At 34.4% G+C, this 19,118-nt stretch overlaps 1 protein-coding gene across 28 annotated transcripts in view; it reads left to right on the top strand.

Annotated features, from left to right (window-relative positions):
- The window catches only part of LOC116170153 (basement membrane-specific heparan sulfate proteoglycan core protein), a 173,226-nt gene that overhangs the window by 97,401 nt on the left and 56,707 nt on the right, over positions 1-19,118 (top strand). The window contains exons 1-2 of one of the 28 annotated variants that reach the window (XM_031486373.1): positions 2,285-2,530; positions 4,181-4,256. The exons of the other annotated variants lie outside the window; for them this stretch is intronic. Coding sequence (XP_031342233.1) covers positions 4,196-4,256 — 61 coding nt within the window. The 5' untranslated portion in view covers positions 2,285-2,530; positions 4,181-4,195. Of the gene's footprint in view, positions 1-2,284; positions 2,531-4,180; positions 4,257-19,118 lie in introns of those variants that run through there. 28 annotated transcript variants of the gene reach the window in all.

The raw sequence follows: 19,118 nt of genomic DNA, 5'->3' as shown, positions 1-19,118 counted from the left end.
TTTTTAGACGTGGCAACCGTAGCGCGTTTCGACTCTTATCTGCTAGAATACTCGTTTCTTATCTTAACGCGCTTTATTTTCTCGCATATTAGTTCGGTTCTCTTTTCTTATGAAGCGGTACACGAATAAAATTTTCCATACCGGCAAATTTGTATATTTAACAAAAAAAACTGTAGTCCGACCATCTATTACTGACAACCAAGAAATTGTTAGGTTTTCAATTATAGCGACAGGTAGAAACCGTGTCGAGTATATGCCGTGTCGAAGCATCAGAGGAAACTAAAAAATGAGAAAGCAACGAGAAATGGAAAGAACGCTCGCCAGAAGAAAATCATTAGAATCGAAGGAATTGGAAAAAATTTACTCTCTGGATTAGAAGAATTAGAAAACTCCGAAATAATGAAAGAATCTGATGCTCATGAACGATCAGAACCGTCCAAATAACCTGAAGAATTCAATGCTAGCCCTGTAAATAGATCAAAGAATATAAAAATTCTCAAGAAGCAAAAACTGAAAATTCAAAGGAATCTTAAGCCTTCGAACGAATTAATTAATTCAGAACCGTAGCCAGATTAGTTACCAAGAGCAGGCAAATAAATCTACAGAGCGGGCGGGCGAAATATTAAAAATGGTTTCTGGGTGCCGCGCAGATACCACCCGCTAAAGAAAGTCGTTTTTAGCGTAACCCACGAAAGTGGAGTGCTTATGTTTTCACATTGCCGTCCGCCTGTCTGTCATTTCGTGCTATAACTCAGTCCGTAGACCTCGTATCGACTTCGGGTTTTCTTTATATGAAAGCTTATGGGTTTCAGCAGGTGTGCTATCAAAAAATAACGTTTGCAAAAATCACCTTGTTGCCCTAAATCGGTCAAAATCGTTATTTACACCAATTTTGTTGGGAAAAAGATCAAACTCGATGACAAAGAAATGATACATGTGTGTTTTTGGTGACTAAAAAATGTATTCATCAATTTTCTATGGAAAAAAATTGTAGAAATAGAATCATGAGAAACGGAACAAATCGAAAAATCGTAACAATTTAGACGATTTGGTGGATCTGAAGAATCAAGAAAAAATTCTCAATTTCAAAAAATTTGTAAAATATGTACGATTTATTCAAATGTGATTTTTACCAATGACGAGTAGGTAGATACTTTTTAGGAGCTTCATTGAGGAGCCCTCTTTGCTAGGTAAAACTACGACACGCAAAGTTTTTTTGGTTTAGGGCGGCATAATATCAACATTAATTACACGTACCGAAACAATTTGCAAATTACGTCATTGCAGACGTGTTAATAAATTCCTTTAATTAAACATCACTATTTATAGGCCGGTCAGTGAAAAAATAAAGTTACGATTAATCCGTAACTTTAGATCGTTTCACTGGTGGACCACTGAAGAGCTTGTCATGTAAACCAAGAATAAATTTGTTCTTCCAACTTTTCGTATTAGTTGCCTTCCGAAAGTTTATTTCGATTTGGCCTTATTTGGAAGTATAGATCTAAGATAAATAAATATAAGTGCGTTTTGAGTAAGTGCCGATCCCTCATGTGTCTTGGCATGTCTTTCATGTACCGCCAGCTGTTAACGACGGGAAATCAAATATAACGCGATTTGTACGTAGAGAAGGGCGATTGTTATCAAGACCACTTTGAATCTTCCGCAGATTAGATTTTAGATGAATGAATGGTCAGTTGTTGCTGTACCGGAGGTTCCTCAGAGTGCAGAATTTCTGTACCTGTTAACGGGCTTTTAGTTTCAATAGTTCCACTTTGCTTATTCTATTCAGTTGGAAAATCAGAATTGGACCGCCGTTTTTCGAGCATCTAATTTAAGTGGCAGCAAATCGCAAGAACGGCATTTCGAACTGTGACAGTGTCCAGATGAGCGTTTCTATTTCGAATTGTTGTAAGACCTAGATACGTAGCCAAAATTTTCGTCCGTAGTAAATAATCGCGTATTTTGTTGCCTTTGAGCGTCGGTGATTCAAATCTACTGAACTAGAAGCTATTTTTATGCGTGAACTACAAACCGTTTATATCGGCTAACCAATTTATATTATTACCTAGTTTTTGAATACGAAACCAATTACCTCGAGGAATAGTTATTTGCGGCTGTCAGTCGAGAACTTATAAGGTGGAAGCTCTGTTTATAATTAGCTAATGGAGTTTTAAATGAAATTGAAATTAATAATCACTCGATCATTCTCCAAAAATTTTCTAATCGACTCGTATCTGTTTATTTGAAACAGAAGAGTAAGTGCAACCGCCGACAACTGCGCTTGAACGTGGTGCTCCTGTATATACCGAAGGATTATCACGCGAGTTCATTCAGTCGCGGTTGTCCGCATTTAGCGATTGTTATCAAAAGGTGCTTCTTCATTTTTCCGCAAAAAAGATCGTCGTCAATTTTCAAAAAAACCGGTGATTGAATGCTACTTTTATTTAATGGATTATTTTTAAGCATGTGATTATTTTGTGATATTATTTTAAAATCGCCTGAAAGTTTTCGCAACCTACCCTTTCAGTTTGTAAGTTTTATTTTTTTTATTTTTCTTTCCAGTGTGTTATATTTTCATGCTTTACAAACATAATGTTGCACCTCTAGTTCCTAAATGTGGAGATGACTAATTAAAATTGGCACTTTATTTTTAAAATTAACTAATGCGTTCCTTTTTTTCAATTGTCACCTGGAAAAGTCGACATAGATTTGTGTAAGATGCACCCTCTGCAAATTTTTACCTTCTGGGTCGTTTCAAATTATTAATAAAAGCAACCCACTCGTACATTTGTTTTGAGCGAGGTATTGCCAATTTTTTTTCAATAATAATCCTATGTTGCAATGAATCATGCCATGTGTTTACATTCATATCAGTAATATGCCATTAATTAACGATATAAACAACTATAAACAAATTTAATTTAATATAAACATTTTCATAACCCCTTGAGGTTATTTAGTGCGAGGACGCCTTTTTAAAAAACCGCTTCGACCATTTGTCTTTTGCACACGAAATTTTCAATTTTATCCTTGCCCTATTGCCACCAATAAAAATTAACGCTAAAACATGATACAACTAATCTTCTTGTAAATGAGAATATCAAATTGCTTCAATACTTGTTTAGACCACCCACGCTTAAATATAAAACGACCCATCTCCCATTTATTGGTGACCGACACGGTTTTCCGTATACGGCCCGTTTGCGAAATTCGGTACAAGTTTACTTCAATTCAATTATTCCTCTCCGTTAGGCACGTGTAACTAACAGTAGTTCTCCTTGTAATTCGCACCCACGTTTCTAATTTTTTTGTTCAACCGCCCAAGTAATTGTAAATCAATGATGAAAAATGTCATTTTGAATTTTTAACGGAAACATTGTTTGCGTCTTTCCAAGGAAGCGGTCATTCATTTCACAAATTATACACTAACAACCCGCTTATGTTTACAGTATATTTATTTCCAAAGCTTAAGGTCTAAAAGCGTCCCATTTTCCTGTATTTTTACGAGCATGTGCATTTTGTTGTCTGGAAAAGCGTCGTCCTAGGTTGTGAACACTCTTAATGGTTATGCTAATCATTTTTTTCTTGCTTCAATTATCATGCAAATTAATGACGAGCGAAACGGCTAAAGAGCACAAAGTGACGCCATGTCCTGTAGGTTAATCTTTTCAAAAATGTAACGCACCCCGTTTGCCTTTCACGAAAAACTCGTCTCGATTTGTTAATTACTATAAGCTTTACAGGGATTCGTGTCAAGTTACTTGTACAGTTAGCTGCAACAAGCAGAAATTTAAATTATTTGTCGGCGCCGAATAAACTTAATACTGCAGAAATTACTATGTATGCTAATATAGAATTTAATGGATTCTGTATTATTACATTTCGAAGGTACGGCCCGAATTAACCAATTTGAATAGAGTTGCCGCAAGGGTCGAATTACGCCCTTATTTTGTTGACAAGATTACTTAAGAAATTAAATAATTCCAGATGCTAAAAGTTCTCGTACCAATTTGTTTAGGATTACCTCAGGAAAAAGTCGCATTGAATACAGCAGCCTCGGTTATTAAAGGGGGATCATTTTACCAATTCCCGCCAATACGCAAATTTTTTACGAAAATATAACACACTGGTATTTCACACCTTAATTAAATCATAAATTGTATGAAATCTTATTCAACAGTCGGCACAGTGGAAGATGGGCCACACGAGGATCTACCAAATCACCCTTGCAGTTCTTTTAATTATTCAGAGCGCAGGTAACGTTTTTAATTAATTATATAACACATTATAAATATCTTCAATGTAAATCTCAGTTATGAGATCAGTGTAAATTAACCTTGAATTTTATTGTTATGTCGGTATTACTTTTACTTATACGCTGTTCTCCCACTTGTAATGAGGCTTGATTGATTACATACACCGTTAAAAATAGTAACGCGCAATGGAAACCTATAACATTTTTCCGTGGTATTAAAGAAGAAGAATAAAAGCTTATAATTTATTATTATTTACCTTTTACTGATCTACGTTAACCTCTTCTAATTTATCACCGACAATTTTATTCCTTCAACCCTATATTTAGGTGGCTCTATTTTTTAAAGAATGAAAATACACTAACGACGTTCTGTGTGACTTTGTTCTTTAATGGAAATTATAACTTTAATTGTCTTCACATTTGTTTTACTATTACCTTTATTGTATGATTTACAATCGGACTGTTTATTGCTGGTAATGTTCGCCTACGTTTTTAAAAAAATGCCGAACATTGTTTCAATGCCTAAGGTTTTTCATTTCCGATTGATTACACCTGAAAAGTTTATACGGTTTTCGATCTTTAAGTGTGATCAATAAATTCTTTAAACCATAAACGTGTAAGGCAAATGACGTTTTTTTTTTAATTTTATTCGTTATTAATGAACTGGTACTATTATTATTATTATATATCCAATGACGAGCTGAATTCATACATAAAGCAGTGTTGCAGCTTTAATAATAATGTTATATTTGCAAAAAAATACCAAATTCTAATTGAAGGTAGTTATTCATTATCAATAAATTTCCTGGGAAATGGAAAATTTGCCCGATAGGTATTCTCGCACGTTTAGGTCGTTGTGCGCGGATGCACCACCCTGTTGAAACCAACTGTTTCTAATTTTTGTTTGCACCATTCATCGATGTATTCGTAATGAAAAATTCTACTCTACTACTCTACTTCCCACCATATAAAAAATAAAATTGATTATGATTTCTCCGAAACGAAACGTTGTATAAAAAATCTCCCAACGCTGTCTTGTAAAGCTCATGGCAATGGGAAAGTGTTTTTTTGTATCTGTTCAAATAACACATAAAAAACAAAATCGGCAAATTTCGATTTTGTAGTATCTTCGGAAGTACCTAATCGGAATTTTCTGGTTTTCTTTAATTGCCCAACTTTTGCCTAATTTAACCATCGTCGTATCTTCTATGGTTCCCGAGATCCCTATGATAGACTTTCTTATCTTGGACACGTTGTATACTGATAATAGTAAAAAAAAATACTACCATAAAGGGTGTATTTTTGGGGAATGGATTTATGAAAAATGATCAATATATTATTGATTGAGATTTAATAGAGCGTATGAGTTATTTTTATTATTTAATTATTATTAATTATTTTATTTATTTTTATTATTCAAATATGTAAAAAATCACAGAATTTACCTTGGCATTTATTATTTGTTTAAATTAAATGGCAGCTACACGTTTTTTCAGAAACCGTAATTTTCCGATCGAACTAAAACATTTTCAAGATCTTTTCTTTTACCCTGGAAGCCCACACTAACTTTGTTATGTTAAATGGCATACCTTTTTCTTATTTTTCTTTTTTTTTTGAGAAAAATAAAGATTTCGATTTTTTGACTGCAAATAATGCTTTACTGTTTGTTTGCAAAACATTTACGGATTTATATTTACCATAATTAAGTTCATCTTTTTTTTGTATCTGATTCAGATCTATTCAGTGGCTTCCATCCAATTATAATAACAATGGAACCTGGATTTAAAAAAATGCCTATTTTTATTACGGTACTTTAGGGGCCGTACAATTCTGGACCTTTTCATATAAGGTGTTCATATACCTATATCTCTTATAGCGAGTGTATAATTTATTTGCCTCGAATTCAACCAATATGATCTAGATTTCCGTTCAATTTTAAGTCTCTTTTTCGACTGCAAAACATGAACTCGTTTTTTCCTGTTTCCGTTCCCGTGGGAATTTCTGGAAGTGTTTTACTATTAATTCAGAAACTTTCGAGGGCATATGTCCAACCATTCCCCAAAGTTTCGCAATCGGGTAAACGATTTAGAGAGGCATAAGAGACGGATAGACAAACATTCATTTTTATTGGTAATAATAGAAACGAAAGGTATTGCCGAATACGATTGAAAGACATAGGTTTTTAAGCAGTCGATGTTGCAAAAGGAATAGATAAATGTTTACACTTTGGTTGGTAACGATTACAAAATCAAAACTACATTTAGTCAGGAAAAAAGCTAAACAAAGTCAGAGTTTACAACAAAAAAGTGTAAATAAATACACCCTAAAATATACACAGCCTACAATGGCCACAATAACCTCAATTGACAGACCGGAGGACGTAGAACAGCACCTGTATAAGCGACTTGTGTGAGTTAAGATCGAGCGAAGTCGCTCTCAAACATCGAGAATTATAAAAACATCACAATCAGTAAAGTCAAATCGGATACACCGCATAGACACAGGGTGCAAGAAGCGGAAGAATGCATTTGATTAGCGGACTCTTACCGCATGCAGTGCACTTCTGCAGTGGAAATATTCTTTTCCCGTTACCACACAGGGATAGATATAATAAACCAATGCACCAATATAAACAACGACCGACAAGGTCACTTCCGGTTGACGAGTATTGACCAAAATTTAGTCACTTAGTCTCTTGACCATTGTCTACCTATTACTCAAAACAGAACTTGAAAATTCGAAACCGTTCGTGAGTTATCATGTACCTACACAGACTGACGGACAGAAAGTCCAAAATCATACACTCGCTTTTTGTCGCTCGTTAATAATCATAATTTATGTTGCACTAGTTCTTGTTCAGTCTGTAACTGTTTTCTGCAATTTTCCAATTTTCTCCGCTATTTTATTTTTCTTAGTTTTTCTTTCCTTAAGAACAGTCTACGAAGTATTACAAAACTTAAAAAAAGGATGAATAAAATCGATAAAGTCGTTCTGAAGTTATGGCATTACCAAGGAAATGGGGATTCATTTTTATACAGGGTGCTGCAACAGTGCGTCGATTTTTTTAAAATAAAACACCCTGTATATTTTTGGTTGTTTCGATGTCACTTGTAAACCTCTACCTATATAATAAAAACTGCCAGGTTTAGACTCAGAACGTCCCTGATAAAAATTGAAGAGAAGACAAAAGACTAAGGAATAATGAAATAAAATAGTAGTGGTAGTTCTATTGGAAAACAAAATAATTCGGGCACTTTGAAATTCGGAAATTTTACCATTTCATTGTGAACACCATAATTACTTCAATTTATTCCTTAACTTCAAAAAACAAAGTGAGTCGTTGGAATTATTCGGAAAAAAATTAATTAGATGGCAACATTTTTTTNAGATACGCTTACACAAAATGAATGTATCGCCATTGCTGATAGACAAATAAACGACTGGCTTCAATGCAATAAATTAAAACATAACGTCAGCAAAACTCAAAAAATTAATTTTACCGCCACCAGATCTATTTGTACCAGAAACTCGGTCAAATTGCTAGGTATTACATTAGACAATGAACTCAATTGGGAGACTCACGTGGACAGATTATGCACGACATTATCTTCCAACATTTATTTGTTATTAAAATTACGACAATCTGTAAATGTTCATGTACCTACTCATATCAAGCTACTACGCTTTCATTCACTCCAGAATTAGCTACGGGATAACTGTATGGGGCAGATCTCCTCATTCTGAAAGAGTCTTTAGAATTCAAAAAAAAAGCTGTGCGGATTATTGCCAGTATTGGAAATAGAGATCATTGCAGAGATGTGTTTAAACATTTTAAAATAATGCCATTACCATGCATATATATTTATAACACATTAGTTGATATCCATAAATTAACAATCTCTAAAGGAGAAGTATCAGATAGGAGCCATCCACAATTACAACACTCGCCATTGTCAATTGTTATTGCCCCCAAAATTTAAGCTATGTGTGTCCGACAGAAACTCACTGAATGTAAAACTCTACAACAAATTGGATAGTCAATTAAAACTAATGCCATTGCCTAAATTTAAAATTAATGTTAAAAAACTCTTGTTGCAAAATTGTTTTTACAGTATCGCAGAATATTTGAATACCTACTCCTTAATGCACGCGAATCTAGTCTTGTAGTTCCTAACATACTGTGATATTTTTAATGTGTGAAATATTTATATATACCTATACTCCTTTATATCTCATATACCATTTTGACGTGACAAACAATGTAAATTGAATAGGTCCAATAAACTATATTATTATTATTATTATTATAAATATGTAAAAAATCACAGAATTTACCTTGGCATTTATTATTTGTTTAAATTAAATGGCAGCTACACGTTTTTTCAGAAACCGTAATTTTCCGATCGAACTAAAACATTTTCAAGATCTTTTCTTTTACCCTGGAAGCCCACACTAACTTTGTTATGTTAAATGGCATACCTTTTTCTTATTTTTCTTTTTTTTTTGAGAAAAATAAAGATTTCGATTTTTTGACTGCAAATAATGCTTTACTGTTTGTTTGCAAAACATTTACGGATTTATATTTACCATAATTAAGTTCATCTTTTTTTTGTATCTGATTCAGATCTATTCAGTGGCTTCCATCCAATTATAATAACAATGGAACCTGGATTTAAAAAAATGCCTATTTTTATTACGGTACTTTAGGGGCCGTACAATTCTGGACCTTTTCATATAAGGTGTTCATATACCTATATCTCTTATAGCGAGTGTATGATTTATTTGCCTCGAATTCAACCAATATGATCTAGATTTCCGTTCAATTTTAATTTATAACCACATTTAACGTCCAAGTCCCGTTTACTCGTTCCCGTGGGAAGTTCGGGATTCGGAGTACGCCTTCAAAGAAACCTACATTCTAAATGTCAAGTCTCTTTTTCGACTGCAAAACATGAACTCGTTTTTTCCTGTTTTCGTTCCCGTGGGAATTTCTGGAAGTGTTTTATTATTAATTCAGAAACTTTCGAGGGCATATGTCCAACCATTCCCCAAAGTTTCGCAATCGGGTAAACGATTTAGACAGGCATAAGAGACGGATAGACAAACATTCATTTTTATTTTAAGGTAATAATAGAAACGAAAGGTATTGCCGAATACGATTGAAAAACAAGTATTTAAGCAGTCACGTTGCAAAAGAGATAGATAGATGTTTACACTTTGGTTGTTTTACCAAAGGAATCTAATCGGCCTAAAGAGAATGACCGAAATCATTATCTTGAAGTACATAAAACAAAAACAACTAATACCCCGTGGATGGAAAGAGGAGCACTGGTCAGAGTTTACAACAAAAAAGTGTAAATAAATACACCCTAAAATATACACAGCCTGTCATAGCCACAATAACCTCAATTCACAGACCACACCTGCCAACTTGTATGTGTTAGATCGAGGGAAGTGGCTCTCAAATATCGAGAATTATAAAAAGATCACAACCAGTAAAGTGAAACCGGATATACCGCATACACACAGGGTCGAAGAAGCGGAGGAATTCATTTGATTAGCGGACTCTTACCGCATGCAGTGCACTTCTGCAGTGGAAATATTCTTTTCCCGTTACCACACAGGTATAGATGTAATAAACTGCACCAATATAAACAACGAGCGACAAGGTCACTTCCGGTTGACGAGTATTGACCAAAATTTAGTCACTTAGTCTCTTGACCATTGTCTACCTATTACTCAAAACAGAACTTGAAAATTCGAAACCGTTCGTGAGTTATCATGTACACAGACAGACGGACAGAAAGTTCAAAATCATACACTCGCTTTTTGTCGCTCGTTAATAATTATAATTTATGTTGCACTAATTGTTGTTCAGTCTTTAACTGTTTTCTGCAATTTTCTTTCCTTAAGAACATTCTACGAAGTATTACAAAGCTTAAAAAAAAGGATCAATAAAATCGATAAAGTCGTTCTGAAGATATGGCATGACCAAGGAAATGGGGATTCATTTTTATACAGAGTGCTGCAACAGTGCGTCGATTTTTTTAAAATAGAGCACCTGTATATTTTGGTTGTTTCGATGTCACTTGCAAACTTCTACCTATATAATAAAAACTGCGAGGTTTAGACACAGGACGTCCCTGATAAAAATTGAAGAGAAGTCAAAAGACTAGGGAATAACGAAATAAAATAGTAGTGGTAGTTCTATTGGAAAACAAAATAATTAGGGCACTTTGAAATTCGGAAATTTTACCATTTCATTGTGAACACCATTATTACCTCCAATTTATTTCTTAACTTCAAACAACAAAGTGAGCCGTTGGAATTATTCGGAAAAAAATTAATTAGATGGCAACATTGATAAAAAATCAAAAATTGAATAGTTTCAATGTAGTGACATCGAAATAACTAAAAATATACAGGGCGTTCTATTAAATAAATCAGTTATTTATTTACACCGTAAAAATGGAAAACCTTGTACATTCAAAAATAATGTCTATAGATGCCCAACCATCTATTTACACAAACAGTTTTTTTCATATTTTTTACGAGGTATGTGCTAGGAAAGACCACAGTGTTGCAGGACCCTGTACATAGAGATAGAGAAGAAACCAAACCTCATGAAAAATTTTATAGGAGCATATTTGGAACAACCGTTAAAAACACGTTTGCTTTAAAAAATAATTGTTTTCCTTTTACTAGTTTTCATTCACTTTCATATTCTTGATCCATTAAACGCACCCACTAATTTACAATGTAAATCAAAAATTAGACAAGTTTGAATTAATTTTTTTTAATGGCACGCATGATAACGAGGTAGAGGTCTCGGCAGTAAACAAAGTACAGATTCAAACTCTGGGTCAAATTGATGACGAATGTAATTAGTGATATTCGTTCAAAAAATATGAGTAGATTCATGTGTGCTCCATGGTGTTATGTATGAATGCAAATTTTCCGAATTTCGGGTTTTGTGGGTGCACCAATCTTCTAAGATGAAATTTCGTATGATATGCACCTGGTAAAATCACTAACTGGTCGATTTTTAAGGGAAAATAAATCAATGGTGGGTTTTCTTAGAAATAACAACTCCTCTTAAGTGAATTTGCGGAGATGATTAAGCCTGTCTTGAATTCTCTTGCGAGAGAATTTTCTGGGAGCGAGTTTTTTAGAGGTGAATATTCCGAGGAGTGGGTGAATTTACCGCAGACGATGGGAAACATAAAAAGCCACACAAGTACCCATTTTGTATGCATTTGCTAAACGCGGTTATCTGTTCATTAGAATGCAGGTGCGGCAATTTTAAAACCAACAGGAAGCATGGGAACTATTGCGAAGAAATGAGTTTTCTATTTAAAAACATTGATTAGCACGTTTCCTCATTGCGCTATAACTTAATGATACCCTTACGTCAGGTGGCGCTGGGAACAGAGCTAGGTGTTCGCATGCTGTCAAACTTACTCAATTAAAAAAATAAAGTAATTCACTGGAATTGTGCAAAAAGTCAAGTAAAATTATATGACCTTAATGTTATATAAACCAACATCTGCGGAATGTAAATCTTATTAACATATGTCTGCACGTAAAGTGGGTGTTAAATAACAAATTCTGACGAAATTTAAGTATTATCGTATCGTATTTCCTTGATGTTCAGTGTTGAGGATGGAATACGATTAGTAGAAATACGGTAACGAGAAGAGCATTTCTCTGGTCAGTGTAACATTATTAATAGACGTTGCAATTACGAATTCTGTTTATATTTAGAACGGATTGAATTTAAAATCAGGCCGATTTATTTGGAGATCAAATAAAAATGTATCTGAACGTTTCAGAGTAGATTCATTAACATTATGTAGCAGGTTCGATCAATTTGCCATGAACGTGTAAACAAATGGTTTGCGGCATTTAGATTACAACAACTATTGACTTTGCGTGTCGATACTATCTAACTACCCTTAAGTTTCTACGTTGTCTATTTTTTGTTAAAATGTATACATTCGCATTACACTGTCACCTAAACCGCCTTTTTTAGGTTGGTGCTAAAGTGTTCACGTTTTACTATTCTCTTTGTCAATCGCATTTAAACGTTGAAATTCAAATAAACCCTCATAACCTTATGAATTTTTTACACGGATTACCTACCTACGACTTCGCATTTTGGTCGAATTCGCATCAACAGAGATTTTTATTACGTATTTATTAACATAGAAAATTGCGTGCCGTGTATCCATCCAATTCAACTTACATGGTGAAGCATACAACAAAAAGACTGGTGGCACTTTCATATTCCTTTTTCAGATTTGATTCCACCTCCTATCACATACACTCTTTTATCAAAGACAGATGGAATTCCGAATCAAATTTCAACCGTATTTACCAGTGACCGACTCTGTTCTTTGGATGTAGTAAACATTGTTACCGAAATTTAATTTGCCTTCTACGTTCTTGTATCTACAATATACAATTGTGGACAAAATATTACTCCTACAGTAATTTTAAGCTTATTATTACATTACCCAGTATTCAACCATAACTTGGCAACGCAACATTTCAATTTATTGTATTAATTTATTCACCGTTATTTATTACAAAAACCCAATAAAAATATGTAAATTCAGATTCATGCCGAGCGATTTTCTTTAACGTTACATAATTATTAATATTCAGCACCCCTTTTTATAACCATTTGATTAACATTTCCACTGTTTATGCTCAGTGTTCAATTTAGCGAGAAAATTAGGTTTGTGAAATATGCAGCTGTGTAGTCCACCGTTAACAGATTACAAATAATTGCGTCCCACTGCAAAAATGGTTCAAATAGTCTTTTGTCACTACTACCGGTGCTTCCCGCTGTAGTATTTTGATCGAATATGAAGCTCTTCATTCCAAGAAGCAGTTTTCATCAGAAGCAGCTCGATATTTTTTTTGTTCTCCTTGTTTTTTTTCAATTCAATTTTTTTTATCACAAGTTTTGTTTTTAAAGAAAATTGTATATGGTTATTGTTTAACAAACAAAAAAACGATTGCATAAGTGAATGTTGGAAACTGGTCTATTCCAAAATTATCCAAAAGCTCTTCCTAGGATTGTTGCTTAAAATCTTCATGGAAGGCTTCCATTTAGGAATATTTTTGAAAACCTCTCTCGAAAGCCTTCAAAAATCAATGTGGCTTGCAACATACATTTTTGAAAAGAAGACTTCACAACTCAGAAACCTATTGAGAATCATTCAAATCTTCTCTAAAGTATTCCTACCAATCTTTCTCTCCCAAAGGTCCACCTTCGAAAACGTCTTTCAAAACTTATTCATATGATTTTGAAACATTACGATGCTATGTAAACCAGGGGGTGTGCCGTGCTAAAGAATGCGCAAAAATGGGGGTGTTTTTTGTTTAAAGATATGGGAATGAGGAGCGACACACCATGTATTTAATTTTTTTAAGGTAATTGCGAGGGTAATTGTGAAATCTAGTGAAATTTATTACAATGAGGCACAAAATTGTCGGGTTTTATTTAATTTTAGTCATAGTTGTACTTATTCTAAAAAAATTGTTCAAGAATTTAGTAGGTTATAATTGTTTTTGCTTACAATGTAAGATAACGTAGAAGCTCAGCAACATGTGAGTAAAGAACGTATTGCGTTCTTGCGAAAATCAATCAACAAATGCTAATAAGAGGGCGTTATCAAAGTAAAACTAAATTAAAATGAGATAAATAAGGTGCAGGAACACGATGGAGGTGTCATTCGATGTAGCGAACCTAACAGTTAGTTGCGTGGTTAATCTCCAAATACGATTTTTTCGGCGGTCGGTCAATGTTTTGAAGCAATTTTTCATTTCAATTTGAATTCCAAAAAGTAAATAAAAACCGGATAGTTTTTTTTTCACTGTAAATTTCTCTTGCGTCAGGTTAATCGTTGGGTTTTTCTAGTCAAAATTTAATAGGACTGTTCCATTTTGTATTACAGATTTCCAAAATTTCAACTCTTAGTTGAGTTAGTTGAGAGTGTTGAGATTTTTCAACGTTTCAGAAGCCAACTGGACCCGGATATCAAGATTTTTCTTAGTTAGAAAATTGAAATTGTAAGAAAGATGAGGGCTTAGTTACCAGGATCATTTGTGTTAATTTTAGCTATTTAGTTTCGAAATCCTATTGAAAACCTTTTAAAGAATTCCTTCGAGTCGTTCATCGTTTACATCATGTAGCTCTTACTTTGTATACAATGGGTCTGGGTTTGAATCCCAATTGGAGCATGGTTACTGGTGGATCGTATAGTGGGTTGAATAAATAATTATAAAATCATTGCCTGCCTTACTTTTCTGCATAACATTATACACAATAAATTGGATGCACCTTATTTCTTGTCATCCATTAATTTTCATATTCCTCCATACAATACTCGTTTCAGTGCCTCGTTCTCTAGAACCACACCTCGCACAAATATTTTATACAAATCTCCTATTGTAAACGCATCTAAATTATTTGATTCAATTTGCCCGAATATTGACATATTTCTTTCCACATTACTCGAAATGTTTAGTTATATTACGTATTAGTTAATAATTTTTGTTTACCCCTTTAGATTGCATTTCATGTTTTGGTATATCTCTTAATTTAATTATTTTCTTTTATTGTTATTCACGGATTTTTGCATACTACTATGTTACACACTGTATTTTTCTCATAAGGCTAGAATTTCGTTTCATTTTCTTTATATTATTTTGTACTCTATACCTATCAATCTGTTGTTGTCCTGTAATTGGAAAATGTATTTTTTTCTGTTGGACATTAAATATTATTATTAAATATTATTATTATAAAAAAAGAATTCATCTCCTGTTTAAATACAATTGTTTCTATGGAAATTAATGAAATATAAGGTAAATTTAATAGTGACATCGGGAGCCCCACACTTAGTGCATCATTGCATTTCCCCTCCTGAAGAAAAAAAATGATTGACCCTTAGTAGGAGAAAGCGTACCCATACTTAGTCTTCGGTCCGAGGGCCGTATGTGGCCCGTCGAACTTTATTATGCCGCTCGGTATATAATAGTTAGCTAGACGATAAAGGGATGGTTGGTTACGTTTTATCGTCGTATATAATACAAAACTCTATTTTATAGCAGATGCCATAGTTATTATTAAGTATAAAAGTTCTGAAAATTATGTAGGTATTTAATTTAGGACGTCCAAAATAACAAGTTTAGGTTCTCCCGTCGTTTTCCTGGAAACAAAATTGTATTATGTTCCGAACTTTATTTTATATCGAACTCCGCGACCTATTTTTAATAAGAATGACAAATGTAATTGGATTGATTCACTTTATCTACCCTTTCCATTAAAGTGATCACTTTATCTTTACCGCACATCATAGCATCGCCCCTGTCTCATACATAACTGTGTCCCTAGTGACCCACTGCACCTAGCATTTCATTGTAATTTATTTTCAAGTACTGACAGCAGCGTAGCAAACACGAGTTCTTCTTTATCGGATGAAGATAATATTTTGTTTAATTCTAGTATATGAAAGTGGTAAACAAAACAAAACAAAAATAAGTAGAAGAAAGAGGCAAAATTAGCGCCCCCCTATATCCTTCCCGAGTTCGTTCAATTTTCTTAAAGTTCTTCGCAAGATCTCCTAAAGTTTTGCTCAAGATCTCATTAATTTTAAATGTCTCTCAAGTTCATCTGACATTTCTATTAAATTCTTTTCGAATTGTACTTTCCTTTGCTCCCTTCAAATTCATCTCAAGTTCTCTTCTAGTCCTTCTAGAGTACCTCTAATGCTGCGCCTTTTATATTTCCCTTAAATCGCCTAATTATTTCCTTCGGCGTGTAATACTCATCCGTCCTTCCAGTTCCCATTATTCGTATCAAATTTCCCCCAAATTCCCCCATCAACATTCCCTATAATTCATTGTTTCTCTCTAGTCTTTTCCATTGACTCTCAGGTTCAAATTCGTCTCAAGTTTCCCTTAACTTCAAAATTACCGGAGCTTTCGGAATCGTTTGCAGATAAAAGCTCCGAGTTAAGAGTCGAAGTTTGAATAAATAAGAGCAACAATGTCAAGTTGCAAACAGATCGATTGTTTTTAATGAAATTTGTTGAAGATTGGTTTGGTTTCGTTCCTGCCTGGGGTCGGTATTTCATCAGGCTATCGGCTATCATCTGGGTGTAGTTATTTTAAATCGAAATTTAAAGGCAGATCTTCACCTTAGGGAGATGTTCGTTCCGTATCGTAGCTATTAATTATGTGGTGCAATTTTAAACTACGCCCACTACCGTGGAGGTCTTTCTTGGTTTAGATTTACGTCACACTTTCTAAGACTCACAAGATGAGTTACCGAAAGGTAACTGAACGTTAAAACCTTGTAAGGTGACACAACTTTAACAATGTCTGACATCACCTTAATCACGTCTTGCACGGAATACAAATTGAATACTGTAGTTTTTATAGTGCGTTTGACTTTGAATAACATTACCAGTACGTGGCGTTTACCCATCAGTCAATGGTGCGAGTAACAGAAGTAAAATCACCTCATCTAATTCTAATGGTTGACTTCTCTGCAACTTGAATAAAAATTAGTCATTTCATGTGTAGAATTCTGAATAATGTAACCAATGCGAAAGATAGCGTTCAGTTTCATTTTTATGTTGGCAAATCAACAGGGGGTTGTACCAAACTCCCTGGTTGCTACGAAGAGTACAACAATTGTCATACTTACAAGCAATCCAATTTCATGCTCCCTGTTAGTAAAATGTGGTAGGTCATATTTACACTTTGAATACTATATTTTTGTTTTCAATTTTACATTGTAAATATATAATAATGAAACCTAATCAAAAAGCACATTCGCGTCCCTTAATTTACCTACGAGTACACTCAATTACTTTAAGCCTACATAAATTTATTATTAAGTAAACTTTAAGCTATTAATACTGGCGTATCTCTGGTTTAGACTAAACATTTACATTGCACAGAATAATGAGTGATTATATTGATATAAAAGATGAAGATGTGCAGGATGCCATTTTTTGTGCTCGATGGAGACGTCTTCCGGCCTTCTGGTTGCGTAATCTTTCGGTGCAGTTGTAAAAACAACTAAAAATTGCATTTTTTCCCTCTCGTGAATAGAAAAAGAGTAATATACCTCAGTAAGATAAATCGCGTAAGGAGACGGCGGCGGTCTCAGAATCTCGCACAGTGCAAAGGTCGAGTGGACACATCGTGGTTTACAGTAATTGAGTTTGTCGCCCCTCGCATCTGTCATTCCCCCAGGAGCGTAGTCCTGTGTACCTTGCGATGTTCCAACTCGCGTCTTACTGCTCGTCCTTGGGGTTAACTCTGGTAACGAATTTTTCTTCCACGCGCCCTCTGACACGTTTCCCTTTTATTTATGAAAAAGTTATGTGTACCCTAATATCATTTATTTCGGAAAGCACGCCATCTGCAAATCTCGCCGAGACTATTTGTCTTTTTGACACCCATCGGTTGCCAGAAATAAACTTATAAGTCAAAGAAATGAATCATTAGCGTGGTAGCCTGCGGCTTCTTTCCTTTACTTCCTCCAAAACAGTGCTGTATCCGGTCTTTTCTTGACCTCTCGCTTCCTTACATTCGCTCCGACAACGCGTCCAGAGCAAAATATAGCGGTGATATAGTGGGAGATGTTAAAGCTTCCGGATGTTACTTTTGTTTTGGAAAAGTAATAAGTCTCCTATTGGCCACAACATACACATTTGCTTGTTACCAAAACGGATATGTTTTTACACATCAATCCTCATTAAAACAGATTTGTAACAATGGCTCATTTATCCCCGTTGATTTTTTTGTTAATTCTTCAGACTCGCATGCAATTTAGGTTACCCAGTTTGCAACGAAAAAATGAGCATAACTCGTGATCTATCAATCTAATGGCGGTCTCGTCCCTGCTAGGTGTTAATTGCTAATTGTACTAAATAAATATTTTGATGGGCACGTATGACAAATCATCAACTTTCAAGGCATTTATCCGACCGAGTAAATATAGTTTCCTGTAGTAATAGGATAAAATCTTAATTGACGTTAGATTTTTATTTAGGCATATTACTTTGTGCAAGATGATTTATGGCGAGAACTTTGAAATTTAAAACTTTTCTTAATGGAAAGTATTTGATATGTAAGATATCTATAAATGTAATATCCATAAACTTCCCAACTATGTCCTTTGTGCATGAAATTTTATCCGTGTGGTTTTAAAGAGAGATTTGTTGCTCTTCTTGTAGGAGTGGAAAATCGTATTCTTAAATTCTCTGAAGTGCTGTAACAGTTTTTATCAATCCAGTTGTGTTTTTATTATTAATTCAGCAGAATTTATTAGGCGCATTTTCTCCAATATGCTTTATCGGCACAGCAGTCGTCTTCTTTACCAAAAATTTCGAATTAATAGCGCTTTCCGGGCAAATGTAAATTAAGACACGGGCAAGTGGACAGGTAGAGACCCAATCACCTGTAAGTGTTGCAAAAGTCGGAATAAAGTTTTTTATAACTTAATCGAGATCTCGGCAACGGAATTTGAAATTATATTTGTAGTATCGTGTTATTCCTGCATCGCTTAGTTTGAAAGCTGAAACTCTGAAGATAGTAATTTATGAATTGTGCAAGTGATGTTATGATATCCAGCTTCCTTGTCCTCCACGGTCCCTCCTTGGCGTCCTTCGCAAACTAAACTATGCGTTGTAGCGCCTCCCTCGTCCCCCGACCTTTCCGGAACCCATACTGTCGACCCGATATCTGCACGTGGTCCTCCAGCCTTCTATCTACCATTCTTTCGTACAGCTTCCCATTGTGGTATATAAGTGAAATGGGCCTTACACTTCCGACC

This window comes from Photinus pyralis, unplaced genomic scaffold (genome assembly GCF_008802855.1).
Source record: "Photinus pyralis isolate 1611_PpyrPB1 unplaced genomic scaffold, Ppyr1.3 Ppyr1.4_LG5, whole genome shotgun sequence".
NCBI classification, from domain to species: Eukaryota; Metazoa; Arthropoda; class Insecta; order Coleoptera; family Lampyridae; genus Photinus; species Photinus pyralis.
The sequence above is the reverse complement of the archived record's forward strand: the minus strand, read 5'-3'. Positions and strand labels throughout refer to the sequence as shown.